Source organism: Astyanax mexicanus, unplaced genomic scaffold (assembly GCF_023375975.1).
Source record: "Astyanax mexicanus isolate ESR-SI-001 unplaced genomic scaffold, AstMex3_surface scaffold_33, whole genome shotgun sequence".
NCBI lineage: Eukaryota > Metazoa > Chordata > Actinopteri > Characiformes > Acestrorhamphidae > Astyanax > Astyanax mexicanus.
The window spans coordinates 4,001,289-4,019,797 of NW_026040043.1; the positions used below are offsets into that span (position 1 = coordinate 4,001,289).

General features: G+C 38.4%; 1 protein-coding gene across 1 annotated transcript in view; it reads right to left on the reverse strand.

Moving 5' to 3' along the window:
* Window positions 1–18,509, reverse strand: part of LOC125789952 (uncharacterized) — a 116,205-nt gene that overhangs the window by 21,191 nt on the left and 76,505 nt on the right. The window contains exons 6-11 of the mRNA XM_049473049.1: window positions 15,240–15,405; window positions 9,792–9,965; window positions 7,402–7,575; window positions 5,060–5,233; window positions 3,558–3,731; window positions 3,027–3,200 (exon numbers count right to left, since the gene is read on the reverse strand). Coding sequence (XP_049329006.1) covers window positions 3,027–3,200; window positions 3,558–3,731; window positions 5,060–5,233; window positions 7,402–7,575; window positions 9,792–9,965; window positions 15,240–15,405 — 1,036 coding nt within the window. The remainder of the gene's footprint in view (window positions 1–3,026; window positions 3,201–3,557; window positions 3,732–5,059; window positions 5,234–7,401; window positions 7,576–9,791; window positions 9,966–15,239; window positions 15,406–18,509) is intronic.

Consider the following 18,509-nt stretch of genomic DNA (forward strand, 5'->3'; position numbering starts at 1 on the left):
AGAGAGAGAGATTCGCTTGTTCTGGTGAGAGCTCATATTCTAGTCCCATACATAATTCTGCAGCTCCCTCAGTGTTTTCTGCCGTATTTTGCGGCTAGCGCGAGCGCTTACAACTGACACCACGCACCGCGAGGTGCCGCCGCGTTTGTGCCGAATTCGACTCTCTGCTGAATCTGACTCCCGCTTCGCGGACAGAATCGGCACAGCACCCCCGCTGTAGAACTGCGGTAGTGAAAACAGCGCTTATAAATAAATTAGTTTAGTTTCACTTTCAGTTTTCGTTATTTTCGTTTTTTTTTTTTTTACATAAAAATATAATTAAAAAACAGACGCCTACATCTCGGACTATTTTCTGGAGCCCGGGTCGGATTTCGGGTAGGACCTCGGGTCATGTCGGGTTCGGGCAGAGGAGAGCATGGACTCCGGAGAGCAATCTCCAGCTACAAAAAAACGCCAGCGGGCATCTAAAGTTTGGGAGCATTTCACGCAAAAGGGCAACAATGTGGTCCTCTGCCATACGTGCAAAAGGAGCACTTGAAGCGCAAACATCCAGGAGCACTATGTCAACAGGGTCACACAGTAAGTTACCGTTTACATCAGGGTCTCCGCAGGTGTCTTTAAAAAGACTTAAGGCTGTCTACCAAAGGTTTTAAACCTGCCACAGGCAGAAATTATACATTTTTGGTTTATATTTGTGCATGGCATTTCGCAGTTTCCAGAAACAGTAGCATTATTCATAAGTTCAGGTGTTTAGTTAAGCTAGCTGCCTTAAGTTATTTTAGCTAGCGCCGTCGGCGCTGCGGTGTTGCACCGTTTTCTGTCACCGTCGGAATTTTGTGACCAGTGCTCACGGTTATGAGCGTTCATTGGCAAAACGGAAGCTTTCTATACCTACACCTTACCCTCAGCCCTAAACTTAACCGTTTTGGCCAGTCGGGGTAAACATTAGAAACGAACACGTTTCGAATCGGCCAGTGCACCGGTCTGCTGAGAACTACTTGCCAGTGGTCACAAAATCTAGCGGTCACAGAAAACAGTGCAACACACGGTTGTGGTGTATGGGAGCTTACCATTTTTAGCGTTAAAGATCTAAACGTGTTGTACATGTAAGTGATTATAAGTGTGGGGTTTGGTTTAGTAGGCTTGTGTTGTTGTTGTTGTTATTATATATTAATATAGTAATTTATCATTTGCTTTAAAACGTAAAATAATAATTATTTAAATATGTTTCTCAATAAATAGATTAGTCGACTAATCGAAAAAAATAATCGTTAGAATAATCGTTTAAAAAATAATCGTTAGGGACAGCCCTAACAGTAAGGCATACCCAGTCAACAACAGAGTCACCCAAGCTCATCAGCTCGGTAAACAGTTCACAGACAAAACTCTTCCACCCTCTCACGCCCCTGAGTCCCATTTACCCACCTTACAGTGGCTTGCAAAAGTACAACCACTTGCAAAAGTACAACCACTAACTTGGTTTTCAATTTTTTTATAAAATAAAAATTTAAAAAGTGTGACGTGCAAAAGTATTCAGCCCAATATTTAGTAGACCCACCATTTGCTGCAATTACAGCTGTAAGTGCTTGGGGGTTTGTCTCTAACAGCTTTGCACATCTAGAGACTGAGATTTTTGCCCCATTCTTCTTTATAAAACAGCTCAAGCTCAGACAGGTTGGATGGAGAGCGTCTGTGAACAGCAATTTTCATGTCTTGCCACAGAAGATCAATGGGATTTAAGACTGGATCATTCTAACACATACATATTATCCAATCTTAACCATTTCACTGTAGCTCTGGCTGTATGTTTAGGGTCATTTTCTTGCTGGAAGGTGAATCTCCTTCCCAGTCTCAAGTCTTTTATTGCCTTTTATTATCTTCCCATCAACTCTGACCAGCTTCTATGTCCCTGCTAAAGAAAAGCATCTCTACAGCATGATTCTCCCACCACCATGTTTCACAGTGGGGATGGTTTGTTCAGGCTGATGAGCAGTGTTACTGTTCCTCCCCATATAGCGCTTTGTATTCAGGCCAGAAAGTTCAACATTAATTTCATCTGACCACAGAACCTTCTTCCACATGTTTGCTGCAACTGCAAACAGCAATTTATATGTTTCTTTTAACAATTTGATTTCTTCTTGACGCTTTTCCATAAAGGCCATATTTGTTAAGCACACTATCTGTGAACTGTCTGGTGAGTTCCTTGGTCTTCATGATTCATGATGCTGTTTGTTCACTAGTGTTCTTTAACAAACAATTGAGCCCTTCACAGAACAAGTGTATTTATACCAAGACTAAATTACACACAACTGGACTCTGTTAACTAATTAATTGACTTCTGAAGGCAGTTGATTGCATTGGCTTTTAGAGTAAAGGGGGCTGAATACTTTTCATGTCACAATTTTCAGATTTGTTTTTGATAAAAATTTTGGAAACCAAGTATCATTTTCGCTCCACTTCACACTTACGCAATAGTTTGTTTTTTATCTCAATAAAATACATTTATGTTTGTGGTTGTAAGGTGACAAAATGTGGAAAAGTTCAAGGGGTATGAATAATTTTGCAAGCCACTGTATATACCCCTTTAGCCTCCCCAGACTAAACCATATTCTCCAGAATATACCACTGGGCATGGGCGTGGTAGTGGGGGGAAAAGTGGACCTGACTACACAGGGCCCGAGTAAAAAGAGGGGCCCATGAAAATCCACGTTCATTGTGTACTGGCATGGACAGGGGCCCACTGACATTGAGAGTGTACAGGGCCCAGAATTTGCTGCTACGCCCCTGCCACTGGGTAAACCTGACCAGAAAAATATATAAAACATACAATGCAATCAACTATTTATATAACTGGTTAATCAGAAATTACAATTACAAGTACTGTTTGAGTATCGGTATAAAATTTAAGGCACCATACTGGTATCGGTACAATTTTTTTTACAATGATCCCCAGCCCTACTAGCCCATATAAAAGTGTCATACAGTTACAGAATTATTTTTGCAGAATAAACAGACAGAAATCTGACCTGAGTATCTCCAGTTTACAGGGTGAACTCTGTGGATCCATGAAGAGCTCCTCCACCCCTGAACCCTGCAGATCATTGCTGCTGAGATCCAGCTTTTTCAGTGAGGAGATTTTTGATTTTAGTGCTGATATGAGAAACTTACATGATTTCCCAGTAAAGTTACAGGTGGCTAATCTGCAACAGAGAGTGCAGTGCAATTAGGATGTGACAATATATGGAAACACATCAGCGTGACTGATAAAAAAAACATTCTAGCTTATGTTATATAATAACAGACAATGTCTTGATGGGAACAGACAAAATGATTGTATCTCCACACTCCACACTATTTTCCACACTGTTGTTTAACATTAAAGAAAATACATGAAACATGTAATCCCTTCAATAAATGTATTCACAATTGTGTTTACATACAGAAATATTTAGTATTATATACACTGATCTCAAACACACACAAATAGACCAATTGACGGAATGATATCAAGCTGAACTGGGGTGAACTTGGAGGTTTAGTAAATGTATAATTCTGACCTCAGTATCTCCAGTACACATTTTGAACTCTTCAGGCCATCAGAAAGCTTCTCCATTCCAGAGTCCTGCAGGTTATTCTTACTAAGGTCCAGCTCTTTCAGGGTCCAGGTCTCTGATAGTAAAGCTGTTCCCAGAGTTTCACTGGTCTTCCCCCCAAGATTACACACAACAAGTCTGCAAAAAGAGAGCAGATAAAACATAAAATACATAAAAATACATAAAAGAAGATCCTTTCTGTTCATTAATGCAGACCCAGTCGGACTTTCCCTAAGCAACATTCTGATAAGGGACCCTTAACCTAGTATGGAATTTTTTGAAGAGAAAAACTAAATATGGCCAACACTATAACCACTGCTGCACTTAAGGTGAATTTTTTTATTTTATTTCTAATTTTTCCCATTTCTCCCCAATTTTTGCACAGCCAATTACCCAACCCACTCATTAGGACTCCCCCTATCACTAGTAATGCCCCAACAAACCAGGAGGGTGAAGACTAGCACATGCTTCCTCTGATACATATGAGGTCAGCCACTGCTTCTTTTTGAGCTGATGGCAAAGCTGCATGAGTGGGGGTTAAAACCTGCGACCTCCTGCTCATAGCAGCAGTGCTTTAGACTAAAGGTGAAATTTAAAGAAAAAAGCCAATGTAGTTGTTTATTTTCCAACTTGCTGTTTTGTGTTCCCTTAAATGGTGCAGCAGTTTTGTCCAGGCACTTTAACTGCTTCACTGTTTAAGGTGGATATGAGCAAATACGCTGGTGTTATATGATTGTATGAATATAGCACCATGATTTAAAGTGGAACTTGAACTTAAGCAATTGGAATAGTAAGGAACTTTCAGTTATTGATGTTACTTGAGGGAGTTTAAATGAGTGATGACAGCATAAGACTGAGTTCAGTATGTTTTCATATTTCACTTCTGCTTCAAAGTTTGGTTCATGTAAGATTACTATGGCACTGTAAGGGTAATCAGACTTTACCTCGTGTTCACAACTTTACCTGACTGCTGTTCCCACAGTTCACACTTGTGGAGTATTTTTTCCACACTTCCATGTGCTGAGGAATACTTTCAATAAACTTTTTATTTACTTTCACTTAATCTCCATGCTTGATATCAGATGCTAACTCTACTAAACTTGACACAAGAGGAAGCAGGGGGCCTTAATTTGCAAGGCCCTACACAGCATGCATAATGAGTTTATAGGTTGGTCTGGCTCTGATCGATGGTGAATAATTACACTAAGCAGGTTTTCTCAGCACAGCAGTAACGGTGACATGGGTGTGGCATGTGTGTAGCAAGGTTGCACGATTGCAAGTTGATGAGACAAGCAGCATAGTTATAAACCCCACTGAACTGATCATCTAGCCTGGGATAAGTGGAGACAATATGGTAATGATCCGTTTAACCCAAATATAAATGTGGTGCAAGAGGAGTTGTGGTGTGTGCATTTCTAATGTTAGTGTAGATTTCTCTTGATCTAAATAGATTTTATGATTCTGACCTCAGTTTTTCCACTTTACAGTGTGAACTCTTCAGTCCATCAGAGAGCTTCTCCACTCCTGAATCCTGCAGGTTGTTGTTACTGAGGTCCAGCTCTTTTAGGGAGGAGTTTTCTGTTTTTATTGTTGCACTCAACGTTTCAGTGCACCCCGCAGTGAGATTACAGCCAGCAAATCTACAGATGGGGAATAAAGGAGCAAATGAAATAAATGAGAAATTAATGAGATTGTGATGACTTCATATGAAATAGTCTAAACAATTACATTATTTATAATTTATATATATTTTTTAAAATAGACATTCATTTTCAAACAGTGCATTGACAGTGTTGAGACACATTACATGTATCTGTGTCACAACAGTTTTTGGCTTAATAATCTACAAATAACATATCTAAGTTTTCTCAGGTATAAAAACATACAATACAAACTATAAATTAGAACCTGATACTGTGGCTTGCAAAAGAATTCATAACCCCCTGAAGTATTTGGGCCCCTTTACTCTAAACCCCCTAAATAAAATCCAGTGCAATCAATTGCATTTAGCGTCCATTATATATGCTCAGGTGGGAGAATCTGTCCACAGGACAATGATAAATGGTGCACTCCTATATGCCTATATGCACACAACGTGGAAGAATGTGGTCAGATGAGACAAAAGTTGAACTTTCTGGACTAAATGTACAAAGTTCATCAGCCTAAACACACTACCCCCACTGTCAAACATGGTGGTGGCAGCATCATGCTGTGGGGCTGCTTTTCTTCAGCAGAGACAGGGAAGCTGGTCAGAGTTGATGGAAAAATGGATGGAGATAAATACAGGGCAATGCTGGAAGAAAACTTGTTGGGGGTAGCAAAAGACTTGAGACTGGAAAAGAGATTCACTTTCCAGCAAGACAATGACCCTCAACATACAACTAGAGTGAAATGGTTAAGATAAAAAGGATATTCATGTGTTAGAATATCACAGTCACGTCCTGACCTAAATCCCATTGAGCTACTGTGGCAAGACATGAACATTGCTGTTTACAGACGCTCTCCATCCAACCTGGCTGAGCTTAAGCTATTTTGCAAAGAAGAACGGGCAACGATCTCAGTCTCTAGATTTGCAAAGCTGGTAGAAACATGCCCAGCAAAAGGTACTGATATAAAGGGAACTGTATACTTTTGCACATCACACTTTTCTTTTTCAAAATTTTATTTGATTACATTTCAAAAACAATGTTTTAGTTTCCTTTCACTTTACAATTATATGCTACTTTGTGTTGGTCTATCACTTAAAATCTTAATAAAATGCATTTTTGTGGCTGTAAGGAATCAATATGTGAAAACGATCAAGGGGCATGGATACCTTACAAGCCAATGAACATTTTACGTTGTGTTTTTTCATCTTTCATACTTTTGACATTTTTTTTTTACTTATCCAGTGTATTGAATTGTGCATGAAACTAGTAGAAAGTTGTAGAATTTGAGAAAAAAATAAAACTGTTAAGGCTCTTCACACTGCATACAGTAGCCACACCACTGTAGGCTGACCCCATTGGATTAAATTTTTTCTCCAGTGGCAGAACGGTTTGGTGCTGTAGCAGAGCAGTGCGGAAAGCAGTGCGTTGCCATCCCCATATCCACGCTTCCAGCGCGCTAATGCTTAACCTGGTTCAACTTTGACCAGAAAACACGTGATGTGAACGGATGCAACCAGGGAAAAATAGTCCAAACAACCAAAATGCATAGGCGAGTGACTTATATTAAATATGAGTGAATTGCTGAATCCTACAACACTTAGATAGAAATAACAGGAGGATGACCAGAATCAGAGCTTTATTCTGGTGTTGAGATACATGTCTACAAAAAGCTGTAGTGACACCACACACCAAAACACTGGTTGCAGATGTGATGTGTTTAGTAGAAAACCCTATCTATTATCAGCAGGCGACGCTCGGCATCAGCAGCTGCACACTGCAACCATAGCTGGCCAGTGTCACAAAGGGGAGCAGGGGGCCTTAATTTGCAGGGCCCTACACAGCATGCATAATGAGTTTATAGGGTGGTCTGGCTCTGATCAATGGTGAATAATTACACTAAGCAGGTTTTCTCAGCACAGCAGTAACGGTGACATGGGTGTGGCATGTGTGTAGCAAGGTTGCACGATTGCAAGTTGATGAGACAAGCAGCATAGTTATAAACCCCACTGAACTGATCATCTAGCCTGGGATAAGTGGAGACAATTTGGTAATGATCCGTTTAACCCAAATATAAATGTGGGGCAAGAGGAGTTGTGGTGTGTGCATTTCTAATGTTAGTGTAGATTTCTCTTGATCTAAATAGATTTTATGATTCTGACCTCAGTGTTTCCACTTTACAGTGTGAACTCTTCAGTCCATCAGAGAGCTTCTCCACTCCTGAATCCTGCAGGTTGTTGTTACTGAGGTCCAGCTCTTTTAGGGAGGAGTTTTCTGTTTGTATTGTTGCACTCAACGTTTCAATGCACCCCGCAGTGAGATTACAGCCAGCAAATCTACAGATGGGGAATAAAGGAGCAAATGAAATAAATGAGAAATTAATGAGATTGTGATGACTTCATATGAAATAGTCTAAACAATTACATTATTTATAATTTATATATTTTTTTAAATAGACATTCATATTTAAACAGTGCACTGACAGTGTTGAGACACATTACATGTATCTGTGTCACAACAGTTTTTGGCTTAATAATCTACAAATAACATATCTAAGTTTTCTCAGGTAAAAAACATGCAATACAAACTATAAATTGGAACCTGATACTGTGGCTTGCAAAAGTACTCATTACCCCCTGACCTTTTCGCATTTTGTTTTCTTACAACCACAAATTGAAACATATTTTACTGAGATTGTAAGTGACAGACCAACACAAAATATCACAATCTTAAAGTGAAACAAAAATAATACATGGTTTTCAAATTTTTACTTAAATACAAATCTGAAAAGTGTGACATGCAGAAGTATTTGGGCCCCTTTACTCTGAACCACCTAAATAAAATCCAGTGCAATCAATTGCATTTAGCGTTCATTATATATGCTCAGGTGGGAGAATCTGTCCACAGGACAATGATAAATTGTGCACTCCTATATGTCCATATGCACACAACGTGGAAGAAGGAGCTGTGGTCAGATGAGACAAAAGTTGAACTTTCTGGACTAAATGTACAAAGTTCATCAGCCTAAACACACTATCCCCACTGTCAAACATGGTGGTGGCAGCATCATGCTGTGGGGCTGCTTTTCTTCAGCAGAGACAGGGAAGCTGGTCAGAGTTGATGGAAAAATGGATGGAGATAAATACAGGGCAATGCTGGAAGAAAACTTGTTGGGGGTAGCAAAAGACTTGAGACTGGAAAAGAGATTCACCTTCCAGCAAGACAATGACCCTCAACATACAACTAGAGTGAAATGGTTAAGATAAAAAGGATATTCATGTGTTAGAATATCACAGTCACGTCCTGACCTAAATCCCATTGAGCTACTGTGGCAAGACATGAACATTGCTGTTTACAGACGCTCTCCATCCAACCTGGCTGAGCTTAAGCTATTTTGCAAAGAAGAACGGGCAAAGATCTCAGTCTCTAGATTTGCAAAGCTGGTAGAAACATGCCCAGCAAAAGGTACTGATATAAAGGGAACTGTATACTTTTGCACATCACACTTTTGTTTTTCAAAAATTTATTTGATTACATTTAAAAAAAAACAATTTTTACTGTCCTTTCACTTTACAATCACTTAAAAGCTCAATAAAATGCTTTTTGTGGCTGTAAGGTATCAAAATGTGAAAAATATCAAGGGGTATGGTTACTTTACAAGCCAATGAACATTTTACGTTGTGTTTTTTATGCATCTTTCATACTTTTTACATTTTTTTTTTACTTTTCCAGTGTATTGAATTGTGCATGAAACTAGTAGAAAGTTGTAGAATTTGAGAAAAAAAGAAAACTGTTAAGGCTCTTCACACTGCATACAGTAGCCACACCACTGTACGCTGACCCCATTGGATTAATTTTTTTCTCCAGTGGCAGAACGGTTTGGTGCTGTAGCAGAGCAGTGCGGAAAGCAGTGCATTGCCATCCCCATAACCACGCTTCCAGCGCGCTAATGCTCAACCTGGTTCAACTAGAACACTAGAAATAACAGGAGGACGACCAGAATCAGAGCTTTATTCTGGTGTTGAGATACATGTCTACAAAAAGCTGTAGTGACACCACACACCAAAACACTGGTTGCAGATGTGATGTGTTTAGTAGAAAACCCTATCTATTATCAGCAGGCGACGCTCGGGGTCAGCAGCTGCACACTGCAACCACAGCTGGCCAGCGTCCAGCAGAGTGGCGAGCAGAGCAGAAAGCAGAGCTGCATACTGCTGGCATTGTGAAAGCGAAACCTTTGTGAAACCTTTAGTGATGCAATGGTAAGTACCCTGTTCATTCACACAGAAGTCAATTTAAAACATGTACATTAAAAATTGACCATATTTAAATGCACTGCATGTTAAGTTTAAAGTGGAGCTTTGGGCTGACATGGACACTGTTATGTCTGTCAGAAACCGAACACTGCTTCACCAAGAAACAAACTTTAATACCAACTGTAGTAAATGGTGGTAGTGAGATGGTTTGGGATGCTTTGCTGCATCAGGAGTTAGATGTCCTCCTATCGCTGAGATAACATTGAACTATATGAACTATATATGTAAATACTGACCTCAGTTTTTCCACTTTACAGTGTGAACTCTTCAGTCCATCAGAGAGCTTCTCCACTCCTGAATCCTGCAGGTTGTTGTTACAGAGGTCCAGCTCTTTCAGTAAGGAGTTTTCTGTTTTTAAAGCTGCACTCAATGTTTCAATGGACTGTTCGGTGAGATTACAACCTGTAAATCTACAGATGGGAGAAAAAAGGAGATAATGAGGAGTAGTTGAGAAAGGACACTGTAATGACTGCATTTTAAGTTTAGTCTAAACAATTATATTTATAACTGATATTCCTTGTATTAGTTTTATTCTTTATTTTCTCATTTTGTTATTCTCTTGAACGTGCCTGTGCATAAAATTCACAATTATTAATTATCCACTAGCTTTTTTACTATGTGTACCTGTGTACTGATTTCTTTATACATAATATCTTCCATGTATAAAAATGTTTGCGATTTCAATTATTTTTGGGGCACCATTCATGAAGCTTCATGTCAGGTGTCTTTGAAAGCCACATCATTTATAATCCTCTCAAGAAACCTGGTCTATAAATCAACTGATATGATTAAAAGGGCTCACAAGGTGGACTATCTTAGGAACTATCAAGTGATTGTGTATTTCAGCTGAAAATCAGTCCAGGAAGAGGACACAACAAGAAACACGGGAAACTACTAGACATGGGAACATTGCTTGGTAGAGGGCACACTATTTGAAACAGTGGACGCTACTAGGAAAAGTAAACACTATTCTGAACAGGGGACACTACTATAAATAAGGGGTACTACTGGAACTGGGACATTACTATAAAAAGAGTATATTGCTCGGAACAGAAGACACTATTAGGAATAGAGAGCACTCCTAAAAACAGGAACTGCTGCTTAGAACAGGAGACATCCAAACAAGCAAAATAGAAAAAAAAAATGATTAAGTTTTTGAGTTTGCCAGAGTCATTTTTATATTCATTTGCAGTCTGTTTTGCATTTCAAAGAAGCCGGGCAAGATGAACACTGGCATATTTAATGAGGACTGAAATGTATGACATCCACCATTCATCTGGAAGAACAAACAAAGCCTAACATATTGATACATTATTTATTTGAAAAACCCTTGACTATCACACTTTTCCACATTTTGCCTTGAAATTCTATCTTTTCCAGCTCATTCTAACACAAAATATTTTTGCTAAATCTTTTGGCAAAGTCTCTGAAAAGAAAAAAAAACTTAACATCTAAGACTAGTACTAGACAAACTACCAAAAATAATACTGCTTGGAACAAGACACACTACTAGGAACAGGGGAAACCACTAGACACAAAAGACAGAGTTAGTTTACTTACAGGCACAAAATGCCTCAAAATAAATAATTTTCTTTAGAGACCCATCTATGGTTTTAATTAGAAAGCAATATTGCAAAAAAACTGAAAATATTTTATCATGCCTTTAACAACTCCCTTCAGAGAGTTAAACAAACTGGATGTAACAAGGACAGAAAAATGGTGGAAGGCCCCGATGCACAACAGTGCAAGAAGATAAATATCCAATATCAAACACCAGTGTCAGCTTTAACGGGCAAATGGCGAGTTCAGGATGCTGGACTTAATTTTAGAATTGCCAAGAAACAGCCATACTCTGGCCCATCACAGTCCTTTCTTTTTTTGCCAGTGTAATAACATTGTTAATTTGGATTTGCTGCCATACCAGGAAAAAGAGGGAGAGGACTGAGAATTGCTCATAATAGGATTATATGCAAAATTCACTTCTATACAAAATAGCCTTTAATGCAAATACTTTTAACTGAGTGAAAATGTTTTTTATTCTTTGGAAAAGAGGGAAATTTCCCTGTGATCCCAAACTTTTGACTGTGTACATATCTGTACATCAACATATCTATTACAGTTCAATCCAGGTAAATTATTCCTTTTACATGAATTAAATTATTTAATGCTAGAAATTAGGGGCGTAACAGTACAGACAATTCACGGTTTGGTTCCCACCTCGGTATAAATCCCACGGTTCGGTACATTTACGGTACATTTTTTGGTACGATTGGTGGAAAAAAACCCTCTACATGTAGTTAACGTTTATGCTCCAAACTGGGATAATGATGATTTTTTTTTAGACAGCTATTTATTACTATCCCAGATCTGTCCTCGCATTTACTTGTGTTGGGGGGTGATCTGAATTGCTGGCTAGACCCAGACCTAGATCATTCCTCTAATAGATCAATCTCTGCATCTAAAATTGTGACTGCAATAAAAAAAAGTTTTTGCCATAATAGATCTATGGCACCATCTACATCCGTGAGCTAGAGCTTAATCATTTTATTCATCAGTACATCAAGTCTATACACGTATCAATTCTTTTTTGTAGACAATAGAAGGAAGGATTCACATTTTATCTTCTTGTACATATGACACATCCTTCATGTCCCGGTTATTATGACCCTTTTATTTGAGGAAGCATACTGATGTCTCTCAGCAAGGTATTAATGAAACCACTGAAAGGCATGGCCAGAAATAGCAATAGATGATATTCTTAATATAAGTAGATTATGAATTAAGTCATTAAAAGCTGCTGTTAATTCCAAGAGAACCAGGATATTAAGGAATCCGGCATCTAAAGACAGCAGGAAGTAATTCAAACTATAACCAGAGCAGACTCTGTACTGTGTAAGGTACGAAAAAATTCATAAAGATTATTTAAGATAGAAAATCATACATCATTGAGTGGCTACAACTCTTACCATGATTTTGGAGAGAAAGGGAAGATTATAAATCAGTCGATAATTGGTTAAGCACAATGGGTATAAACCAGATTTTTTCAATATGGGGGTGAGAGCAGTTATTTTACATGAGTACCTAATAAACAGAGTCATCAAATGAGTTATAAATGGAGAGATATTACAGGAGGCATATTTTAGAATAGCTTGGATCTGGGTCTACATGTGAGGAGCAGCAGGTCGATTTACTGATGATCTCAGTATCGGTGGAAGAAGACAGAGAGACATTTGTCTGATGAGAGCAGGAAAGAGCTTCCTCAGGAAAGTAAGTTGACACAGGAAAGTGTAAATAGAGTGTATTGATTTTGTCCTGAAAATAGGTCCTAAATACTTGACACTGGGCAGAGGAGCTCAGGGTGGATAGAGAAGGAGGTAAAAGAAGATTATTTATAGTGCAAAAAGTATAAGTAGTGTATGCAAGTCTCCCAGAGAGGACAGTGTAGAAGGATCAGACAGAGACGATGTTTGGAGAAGGAAAACATTTATTTACTTTATATACAATAAAGTATATATTAAATTATTTTATATTTTCTAATATATATAAGGATTTATTACATACTTATTTATTTTGATTTGTTGATCCACAATGTCTCCGGGAGCTCACGGTACTAACTGTTTGGATGACCTGACTTCCTTTCAACTCATAAGAAAGGCACCAGCAAATACTGTTCAATTTAAGTAACAATGACCCCATGGTTCAAAGAGTGTCCCTATAGTTATGCACATAAAAATGTTCTCAAATTCTTTAGTTTATATTTTAAATGTTTGTTGTTGCACACAAACATATTTCAATTAAGATTTAATTAACTGCGCTTTATAAGAGAAAGTGTTCAATGCTAATAAAGCACTTCAAACTTTAAGTTTGATGAATTGCTTTTTTGATTACCTCTTCAATAGAAACACCAGCACAAATTAAAATATACCACTGCTGCGGGTGCCTCCCCCCCCCACAGGTGTTGGGCCTGTGGTGGACATGGCCCAGAGGAGCGGTGGTTCCCTTATTTTAAATTCTAAAATGTGGCAACCCTTTAACTGCACAACGTTATGTGCTTAAATACAGTTTAGCTTTCTGAATGTCTTGGTAGTGAGAGAAATGCCTCATAATGTTCTCTGTGTCTAATTTTATCACACATAGTTTGCGCTGAGTTTTGTTCTCCATGGCAGCGCAGCTGAACTTTCTCCAGTAATGTTTACTTCGGTTAGCGGGAGAGACGCTGTGTGAATCAGCTGTGTAGCCTGGGGTCTGTGTGCACGGCTCTGGGGAACTGGTGTTCTGTCGAGTTATGCTACCCATGCTTCTTTAAGGCACTGCGCATGCGCCGACCAACATTTGTTTTGTATTTTTTTCATGTTTTTAATGATAATTCCTTAAGTTTTTATTGGGAACATTAAACAATCTGCTTGAATGTTAAAAAGAAACATGTAAATAGCAGTTAAAGCATAGCAATGGCAAGTTAAAATATAATGAACTGTAAATCTATAAAAATCATAGAAACCTATGCCACTTGTTCTTGAAAATGTTTTATGGGGTGGTCTGAACAAATACTGCCTGAAAGGTCCAAATTATTATGTGAAATAATTGTTAATTTAAAACGATTTAATTGTTTTTTTTACATCAAATAATTAAAAGTAACAATTATTAAAAATAAACAAAAATGTAACTTTTACTCAAATGACATTTTAAATTGAGAACTTTTTTACTTTTACTCTAGTAGATTTTTAGATGGGTACTTTTATTTTTACTAAAGTTTTTAGAATTTTAGTAAAGTAAAGGTACTTTTATTTAATTAAAATTTTCAGTACTTTTTCCACCTCTGCATGTAACACACTGATTGGTTTATTTCATGTTATGCCCAAAGCACACCCATGATTAATTAAGAGAATTAGTACATGCCTTTTGCACATTTCGAGCTGTGTACGGCATACAAAAAGACAAACTGATACGCCCTAAATCAAGCTGCATGATGCAAGGTTGACAGCTTGACTATAGATTGCAAAAATACAGAGCTTAGTCTTTATGTGAATAATACTGAAAGACGTAGGTAATAATACTAAATACATACTGAAAAGATAAACCATTTAAAAACACCATGTATAAAATGTTAATAGAAATCCAGATTTGTTGAGTAATGTTAGAACACCCAAAATGTACAATGTTTAAAAAGAATGATGTATCAGCTGTAGATGATTAGAATAAGGTTAGAGGGGATTGAGCAATGAGGATTAAGGTAGATATTATAAGTAGGAATTTACATGTTTTTTTGTTAAAATATTGTTTTATATTGAAAATTGATGGGAATACTTCACAATGAAACGAACAATCATGGTGGTATAAATATGAAAAGTTGAAACTTGAAATAGCTCTGCAGAATCAGAGGTGTGCTGAAATCAAACATTGCCATAGTTCATCAGTATTCAAACTTGGCATATCATCATCTATATGGCATAAACAATTAGTAGCCTTATTAATTCTGAACTGTAATTACAAATGTAGTTGTGGTTCTAGTTTGGAATATTGGGCCAGTGATGCATGATGGGAGGGACACTCTGTGCCCCTCAGCCCCTCCTCTCTTCACCCTCTGCACTCATACACACACTGCAGCTACACACAGTCTGTAGCGACGGTCGCCACAATACAGTAATAATCATTTTAGTGTTATAATCTGTATAATAAACACTCACTGAGCCTTCCTGCAGTTTGATACAGCTGGGATGAGTCTCCTGTATCCTTCCTCTGATGTGTTGAATTTTCTCAGGTCCAGCTCTTTGCGGGGATTCTCGGTGTGGAGACGCATGTAGGTTATAACTGAGCACTGTGTAGGAGAGAGCTGCTTTTCAGAGTATTTATCTGGAATCAGAGACAGACAGCAGAACACTGATCAGACACTGCTGTTACTTAGTGACAGGTCTTCAGTCACAAATATTCATGTAAAAAGGACTTTTATCCAATACAAAAAGGCTGGGGTTGTTTTCTTTTAAGGGAATCGGCTGCTGAGAGTTGAGGATTTATAACAGCTACTCTGTGGGTTCAGAGAGCTGCATGTGTCTGCCTTGGGTGAGTAGAGATGGAGGTGAGAGCGTGGTGTGAGAACTGAGAGCTGATTGAACCGGTGTTTTATGGAGAGATGCAGCTGAATGAATGAAAACCCTTGCTAAAAAAAAAAAAACAGCTTGAGGACTTATAACTCTTTATTAAGATGTATTCCTATGATGATGATGAGTACATTTTCCATTTAAATACCCCCATTGGAAAGTAACCTTCCTTTGTTCACAGTGCGCAACATAATCAAAAAATGTACAACCCATGGATGGCACTGTAACTTACTATCTGTCTACATTTGAAAGAAATGAAACACTATGGCAGGAGACCCAGGAGGAACCACTGCTAACACAGAGACATTCAAATCTCGACCCAGGACTGAAAATCCTGAGCCTGAACTTTGTTCTATACCTGGGACGTGGGCAGGAAGTGCTAGTGCTATGTAGTAGTGCTATGTATGTGATACATAATTGTTGGCCCCTGGGTTCAGATATATAAACAGCTTGTGTACAGCCCTGATGTATGCTGAGGTATGCCACCCTTTTTTAATTAGCATCTTAAAGCATGTTAAATTAAAATATTCAACTCCAGCTGCAAATCAGCTAATTTCATAATATTTTAATGAGGAAATCAACAGAACCAGAGTGAAACTAAACCAGACTCACCCACCGTTCAGTCCAGCATTCACCCCGGATCAGTTTAAAGTTAAATAAAAATTAAAGAAGTGATTTAAATTATTTTATTCTGTAGTTTAGAGATGATCCTGAAGTAACACTTTGTTGTGTAAAAAATTTTTCGCCGTCTGAACGCAAACTTTAGTGTAGCATGGTATTAACAGACTGGTTTATGCTTGACACATCACAAAATTATGTCAAAACAGACACAGCCCAACACGAAAGCTCCACACGTTGGTCCCCACAAAGTGAACTTCTGAATTTGTCTACACACGGGTGTGGACGTGGCGGCCAGGTAACACATTGAGAACTTTTGGTGGCAGAAGTCACCATGGAAACATGCTGCACATGAACATAAACACGCCTTTGTTGCAAGGACTGTGCTCCCCCACAGTTCTTGATGCGTAAAGTATAAAGCAGCTTTTAGTCTGTGCTGGAGGAATGTCCAGACATGCTAGCGCTTCTCCTGTTAGCTGTAATGAAGCTCAGTAAAGACACACCTCTTAGATGCAGAGATCTGTCAGATCACTGGGCGAGACTGATTTATTTGTTATTTAGCTCTGCAGACTGCATTTTGCTAAAATGTACGTGAGAAAGCCAAAAACCTTCTGGGAAGATGTCAGAAGAGACCATGACAGAGCTTTTTGGTACTTAATTTAATTTGGTACTTAACACTTAATTCTACTATTTACAGAAAACAGAAAAAGGCCTACAAAGAAAAGATCACAGTACCTACAGTGGAATATGGTGGTGGTTGAAATATGTTTTGGGGTTGTTATGCTGCTTTTGGCACTGGCTGGAATGACCGTGTGCAAGTCATCATAAAATCTGAAGATTACCAAATAATTTTGTGTCGCAATGTAGGGCCTAGTGTCAGAAATCTGGGTTGGTTTGCATTCTAGGCCATGGGTCTTCCAGCAGGACAATGACCCCAAACATACATCAAAAAGCACCCAGAGATTGATGGAAACAATCTGCTGGAAACTCCTGTGGAGAAATCTAACTGCTGTTAGGAGAAGAAACCCTTCAAATATGAGAGACCTGGAACAGTTTGCAAAAGAAGAGTTGTCCAGAATTCCAGTTAGTTTTAGGAAAAGGGTGTGCAACCTAAGATTACGTTAAGGTGCTATAATTTTGTATGGCCTATTTTTTGGAGTTTTTAGTAAAATTATATGAAATATGTTTTTTTCTCTCTTGTTTTATGTGTTGTTACACACAAAGCAAATAAACGTGTAGAACAAAACTGTATTTGCAATAAAAATGTAATTGCAATAATTTTCTGGAAGTGTGTGTGTAGTGAAACAGATTGCTAGTGGTAAACCTTTTCAGTATTCATTGCTATAAAAGTGAAAGTGAGTGTTCCAGTAAAAAAAAAAGAAGGAAAGATTCTCATTAAAACTCAGAATCGTATTCAAGATTACTTTTCCTACGTATTCAGCCAGTTACTGACTCTCAACATTTAATTTTAGTGGTATAAGCTTTATATTCAGCCAGGTACTGAGAGAGCTTGTAAATTAAACTATAATTAATAATGCCAACACAAACAATGAGTACAGTTACTTTTGTTGAGTACTTTAACTGTTAAAGGTCACCTTCCGTCGTTTTTTCTTTCATTTTAAAATGTCTAGTTGTGGTCTCTAGTATGAATGAATGACATGTGAGCCGTTTTTGTAAAAAAAAAAGTGCTCAGGTGTCTCTGTATAGCTCTTTTTTAATGGACTGTTTTAGGGGTGTGTCCAAAATGACCGGATTCCAGCTTTGCTCATGAATATTCATACATGCAAACAGCATGCAAATATCTCTCCTCTGATTGGCTAGGAGCACTGCGACGCCCCTCCTCCGCTCTGCCGCTCACTGCCTCCCACCTCCTAACTGATGAGCGGTGATGTTGCGTCGCTTCAGCTCCGCCTCTGGGAGTTTCTCGAGCCAAGGTGGGCTGGTCTGTGAGTTTCTGCCTACGTAGGCAGAAAGATAATTCAAAATTCACCCGTTTTTCGGAGGGGGGGAGGGGGGATTTCTTTGCTTAGCTCCTGCAGACAATGGGGGCTGCAAAACAGTTTAATGTGCAGGTGTACACATTCAACTCGGAGAGACCTACTGTATTCCACAAAAAACAAGAAAAATCGGATTTTCGCGGAAGGTGAGCTTTAAACTCTACATCCTCATGCTGCTGGTGTTAATCTTTTGTATAATTATAGGACTTTTAGGGGCAGTACTGTAATGCTTTATATCGGAATA